Raw genomic sequence first — 6947 nt, 5'->3', positions numbered from 1 at the left:
TTTGACTTCATTCCCCCAAAACAACGGAAATAGAAAACATATACAACAGATGTTTTCTACTAAGACAGATGTTCTGATGTGTAATACCGTGAGATCGCTAAAGGCGCAGTGTTCCCGCTAATGGAACACCCCGTTCATGCTTATGCGCAAGCTTTTTGTATGAAAATTGTAAAAAAATATGTAACGAATAATATAGAGTACAGCCATCAAAATTATACGGAATTTTTTTTTTCAAACAAATTTTTTTATCACACAAAAAAAAGAAAAAGAAAATTATTAGAAAATAAGTGGATTTTAAGAACAGATCATAAATGAAAATTCTGGGTCTCTTTGTGATATGCTGCCATCTACTATTTAAAAAGAGAAATTCGAAGTATATTATAAAGGCATTTTTATGCATTTATGTTTGAATTTAACGGTTTCAGAAGCGATTCAAGTTGGGTGTTCCATATAGTAGAACACTGAGCAACAAAAGGTTAAAACATGTTTTGGTTAGCCTTCACTGTTAAATTCAGATTTTCTAGTAAAAATAATTTGATAGAATATTTAATACATCTTTAGCAATTTTACTAAGAAATTTCAGAAAATATTATAAATAAAAATTCCTATTTCACATTAAAACATTAAGTTCATTGTTATCAGATCACAATTTAGCTTTCCTTTAACTTCACAAGCATCTGAAATTCTACACTGTAGGGAAATCCAAATTGCAGCAATATGCAAATCACATTGTTATATACTAATTAATAAGATTAATGATGCTATTTACGTGTCTCGAAACATTTCAAAAATTAACAAAACACCATTTGCTCTTTTATCATTTTATTAGGGATTAGATTAAAAAATAAAAATTGTTTATGTTTCAGACAACAGTATACATGTCAAATATATTTAAACAGTCAAACATATTGCCAAAAAAAAGAACTCTGGCTTTTTTATAAATTAAAAATACTGATAATTGAGCATGAAATAAGATTAGTTTTGTATACAGCTGATACACAGATACTGAATTGTCTGAAATACTTAAAAAAAAAAAATAAGGGTATCTCATCTAAAAAAAAAAACACCTTTTTCGCAGATGATTTAGCGCTGCTTACCTAATGCGCATGTACTACTCGTAAACATTGTCCTCTGTCTGAAACAGACTGGTGACAGTATTTTCTACTAATATAAAACACTTATTTCCTCAAATTTCATTAGAGATGTATTTCTCATTCAATTAAATTCAGTTCTCACTTTGTGCCAAGGCAAAAATAATAAAAACACAAAATATCCTCGTTAAAAATTTAAAGATATAAAAAACAAATACCAAATTACAATTAAAATTAGTTTCTAGGCAAAAGGAAGCAATTCGACCAGCGTGCAAGAAGACAGATTATTTGGTGCACAAAATTGAAAGTTTACTTTTGGTCTCACTTAGCAAAAAGACACTGAAGGCGTAGAAGCATTTAATTTGTTGTGGATGCTATGCTGAGTCAACATATGGGATAATTTGATAAAATGATAATTCCAGAATGGATTGAGTATAATTTAATTTGCAATAATAAAAGAAGACTTTATTTTGTTGTTGCTAATCTTAATTTCTCTAAATTGGTAACAAATCCATTATTCTGCTTAGTTTCAAATGTAAGCAAATATGGCTGTTATGGTAAAAAATTAGGCTTAGCTGTACTTAAAGAACTTTTAAATTGTTGATAATTCTGCAACTATAACATACAGGTCATTTAAAGCACAAAAACCTTAACTAGAAGATAAAAACAACATAATTCAATCATTTTTAAAGCAAAAATTGCACAATTTGCAAACATATAAGAGTAAAGAAACCGAGCTCACTGAGCCAAGTAACAGAGTGGATATATATACATATTTATATACTTTTGGTGTGGCCAATTGCAACCAAAAAGGGAGGTGCATATCTACATGTCATAGCAGTCCCACATACAAAATTTCAACATTCTGAGGCTATTTGTTTTCAAGTTATGAGAGATATATACATAATAAGTACGTACAGACGCCACGAAAAAATCTCTTCTGAATCCATTTTAAATCAGTTTTATAATTTGTTTGGGGGGAAAAGAGACCTTTGTTCTGTTCTTACGTACAGATGTCACACAAAAACATCGTTAAATTGCATTCAATAGCAATCAAAATGGATATTTCGTTGAAATATGGTACCCAGAATTTTTCATGATTGCAATACTTTTTTTTACTTCGTACAAAGAAGTAAAAACTGATCTGTTTATTCTGCATGTAAACCTAAAGAAATATAAATTCACGCCTTGAACATGTTCAAACTTAACATACAATCATGTTCTGCAGGAGCAACAGATACAGGTGTTTAATTATCATGTTGCAGATGATGTTTTATTGCTGTTAAGTTGATAGTTTGTTTGGGTGAGCTAAAACTGTCCATGTTAAGAATTGGTATATTTGGGTAAGGAAGGCAATTACCAGAACTTTTTATCTTTGCTTTTACTAATAATTATTGTGAGCAGAGGAAAACTATCAGGCAGTCAGATTATTATTGAATCTATTGTGTCACCAAGGGAGGGAGAACCTCTAAGTGATCCTGATTTAATTAGTATGTTAGAATGTAACATTGCTTTCTCTAACAATACAAAGAAAACCAATTGATTACGCTTCAATGCAAATTTTTAAACAAAAAATTAATTTTTTTGAGGAATTTAATAATAAAGCTAAATTTTTGTTAAGCCAAAGCATATTAAAGGAACTTTAATGTATCTTCCCAGTTTTTAAACATATTGATCTTATATCAATATATTGAACTTATATCAATCTGGCAAATACTCTTAGTTTGAAATTCCAAAAAAATCATTAATTACTTTAGCAAACACTACAGTGTTGTCAGATCCTTACAGAATTCATTGCAGCTACAGACCAGATTAAAAGTTATGTTTCCAGGCCCATTTTCATCTGTTTTGAATACATTTTTATGTAAAAAGCTCTTAATTTGTTTCCTTCAAGCAGGCCTCATGTTTCTTGTAGGTAATACAAAGTTTAATGAACTAATAATCAATAAAATTATTATAAGAATTAACAACTGATTTTTTATCATATAATGTGCTTCTCACAAGTTTTAACATATGACAGGAAACTAGAAATACCTTTATTTCATAGTAATGATGTTTTTATATGCTTGTAGCTAAAATCATAATTTAAGTTTGCCTCTAAACTGTCAAAAATTATTGCTGCATTTATTATTGCTGCAAAAATATTGCATTTGAAAAATGCTGTAATGATAGACACTGCTTTGTAAGCCTACTGATTAGAGTTCAGGCAGTCAATAAAAAAATACTCAACAAGTAATTTACAACTTTGATTGATGCCTACAGCCATGAAAAGCAGGGCTTCTTTTTGCCAATGGCAATAAAATCATTATTAATACTGCAGCCTTCAAATAAATGACCCCACATTTTCCCACTGCTGTATTTCGTATACTGACATTTCATCAGCAAAAGGGGCCATATTAATGAATGCCCACTTTGCACTGTATATCTCAGTCAATAATTAATAAAATTTAAATGAAAATGGCATTAAAAATGCTGCAATTTAATTCTACAGTGTGGAAAATATAAATGATTGTTAATGGAAATGTAGTAGTAAAAAAAGTAGGTTTTAATTATTAGACTATAGTACTATTAAGATCTATTACCAATTATTTAGTTTTATCTGTAGTAAAGAGGAAAAAATTACCACTCATGCCAGTTGCAACTTAAGAATTCCATAAATATAACAAGGTGTCAATTTTTATTTCAGTAATTAATACAAATCTATCATATAATAAAAAATTAAGTTGCATTTTAGGCTTACCTGTGAAATGTTATGCCTGGAATCTATTTTAAAGGTCTGTTTGTGTAATCATTAGCTGCTATGGTGAATGATGTATATATTAGTATTACAATCTCATGTAGTATCCATAATCAATTTTGCTATCTTTGATTCTTCTCAGTTTTTCAGAGGCATCATTAATCTAAGAAAAGCACTTCAGAATTCAACATTCTGGCACTTTTTCATTATGAAGCAATAGCAAAATCAGCAAATGTTACATAATATGTAGAGTGAGTAATCCTTTGGCCATGAGTGAGATTGTAATATAAATGTTAAGAACTGAACACGAAACTCAAATTTTTGGAAGGAAAAAAAAAAAAAAAAAGACTTGCGCGGGAAAATTCATCAATTGTAATCAACCAGGACGCCACAGGTAATGAAATGCACAAAGCTTTTTAACCTCTGTGAATCACCCAATTTTTCATGTCCCTAATAAGTTTTCAAAGTAACATGTGCTGGATATAAACTGAAATGCTACTATTAGAACTCGAAAGCATCAGCCACAGACAAAGAAGAACATCTCCTTTTATTCTTATTTACCTGACAAAAATGAGAATGTCTTCAACTCAGATATGTGTCTCATATGCTGCCATTTCTTGGCTAAAAGTGGCCCAAGGAATTTCTGAATTTAATCACATTTATGTAATATCACGTACTACAAGGGGAAAGGGAACAGTATTTTTTGTTGTTGCAAATTTTAAACAAGCGACATTTATAAGTAAATCTTGTATTAATTTTTATATTAAATATGATGATTTCTTGATTTTTGGATTAGAAATAAGCTTTATAAGAAGATATTTTTATTTTCTTTCTATTCAGCCTTATTTAGTATCTGCATCTAACAGAATTTGCCATTTTTTACTATTTATTAAATAATAATTGTTTTTTTAACATAAACCATTTATTAGTGTCTGATATGTAAAAAGGAATGGTTAAATCTTTACATAAATAAAATTTTATCCAGTTATTTTGATGTGTAATTTAAACATCATTTAAAGTTAAAAAACTAATAGATTAAACTGTTAAAAAATTTATAAGAAGTTTTTTAATGTTTTTTTATTTTCTAAAAATAATCTTTTAAGATATAAATTTTCATGAGGTTTGTGAAGAGTCTTCTTTCAGTGCTTTTTAAAAAAAAGGTCATACTTTAGTATAAAATATGAGATTAAGTAAATGAATAGTGATAAAATGAATCTCTAAAATGACATAGTGTCCATTTACTTTGTTTTAATATTATAAACTATGTAGCAACAGCTGAAAATTCACCAAAACAATATTATGTCTTTTAAATATTGGATTGATAAGGCAAAATTTGTTGTGAATTTAATATATAATCATACATAAATACCTAATTTTCATTAAGATTCTTTTCCAGTTTTATAGACTTTACTAATTTCTGAATTTAAACTAATACTTTTCTGGGTACATGAAAATCCCAAATTTCAAGAAATAAAATTGAATTATTTTTAAGCTTCTGGTGACGTAGATCACAAACATTGATTTAAATAATCGCATAAACATAAGTATACATGATTTTTTAAAAATATTTGTACGAACAGATTGTACCAAATAAAATGAAGTATCATTTGTTATTTCCCTAGAATTTTATGTTGCTGTTCTAAAATGCTTGGTAAAAATTTTGATTAAGAATCTAAAGTATTGTCTTAAAAAAGTAAAAAATGTCTGTAGCATAACAGTTAATAACCCAGCAACTTATGTCGAGCTGGGAATTTTTTTCTCAAGGGTTGAACTCGATTCTTATCAACCATTAGTGTGTTTTCTTTAACCGCTATTTCTCTTTCCAAATCTCTTCTTGTCTCTTGCAAATTGCTTAAGGATGCCTCAGCCCGGGCTAGTTGCTCTTGGAGAGCTTGGATCGTTGCTGCCAATTCACGACATTCAATAATTAAGCTGAAAAATAAATTTTTAAAGTTACATAATGATAGTTTTAAATAATTAAGTATTCTACACTTCATTACAAAAAATTTACTGATATTTAAAATGTGAAACAGTTTTATTGCAATTTTCTCTATATTAATATCTGCCGCATCCATATACATATCTTAAACATATTTTAAAAATACAAAGATATTTAAATATACTAGTTTGCTATTTAAAGGATTAGCTAACTGATTATGGTAAAGCACTTGAGGTCTATCTGAAATCAAAATGGATATTTTCTGGGAGGATTTTCTATTGGAATCTGGCTCATATTTGCCTTAAGAAACAACATGCAGCCAGCTCATTCAGCTTAAAGACTTAAAGATTAATTACCACAGTATTGCAGCTTTAGCATCTGGCCATTGTGGGACTCTAACATTTAAAATTATGATAAGCATTTATGCTCTCTGATATTATTCTGATTTGAACAATCCTATTACTAAAAATTGTATCTATCATAAACCATATAAATATAATGCTTAAAATTTAATTTTTAAAACAGCATGTTATAGTTATCTGTCTAATATTTTATGAAGAATTTCTGAAATTTGTGTTAATGTTATACATGGGGTAAAACTCTATTCAGCCTCTGAGAATGAAGCTAGAAATGAAATAGTATAATAGATTCTATAATTTTATTGGTCTGGGACAAACTGTGATTAATTCATAGTATTTGGTCCTTAATATGCCTTTATAATGGATATGCATGTTCCTTTGCTATTATATTAAAATAATAAAAACTAATTCTGTTGAAAATTAAATTCAAATTCCACATAATTTTATTTATGATAAATAATTGTAAATACTACTGCTGATCAGTTCAATTAATTAATTTTATTTTTAAATGGACTATTTCCTTTTATTAATTATTATTTTTTCTCAGTGATCTAGCAGCATGTCTGTATAAATGCTTTCAAAATTATGGATTATATTACAAAATTTACAGAGTGAAATATATGAATTGTAAGATTATAGTGATGAAGAAATGTAAGAAATTATGTGTAAAAGAGCAAATTGAGAACTAGATTCTGTTTATATATAAATTTTTATTTAAACAAATATTTTAAACTTGAAATTCTAATTTTTAAATTATTGATTAACCAATAAAAAAGTTTCAATTTATGTTCATAATTTTAATATTTTATTTTTTAATTTTA

At 27.9% G+C, this 6947-nt stretch overlaps 1 protein-coding gene across 3 annotated transcripts in view; it reads right to left on the bottom strand.

The window, feature by feature from the left end:
• Nucleotides 1-805: 805 nt before the first annotated feature.
• LOC118180504 (tektin-4-like) overlaps nt 806-6947 on the bottom strand; it is a 40214-nt gene continuing 34072 nt past the window's right edge. For all 3 annotated transcript variants that reach the window (XM_085810432.1, XM_085810430.1, XM_085810431.1), the window contains exon 8: nt 806-5760. In XM_085810432.1, coding sequence (XP_085666558.1) covers nt 5547-5760 — 214 coding nt within the window. In that variant the 3' untranslated portion in view covers nt 806-5546. The remainder of the gene's footprint in view (nt 5761-6947) is intronic.

This window comes from Stegodyphus dumicola, chromosome 2, assembly GCF_044657685.1.
Source record: "Stegodyphus dumicola isolate Sdum_Otavi_A_Nest chromosome 2, ASM4465768v1".
In the NCBI taxonomy this organism is placed as follows: domain Eukaryota; kingdom Metazoa; phylum Arthropoda; class Arachnida; order Araneae; family Eresidae; genus Stegodyphus; species Stegodyphus dumicola.
The sequence above is the reverse complement of the archived record's forward strand: the minus strand, read 5'-3'. Positions and strand labels throughout refer to the sequence as shown.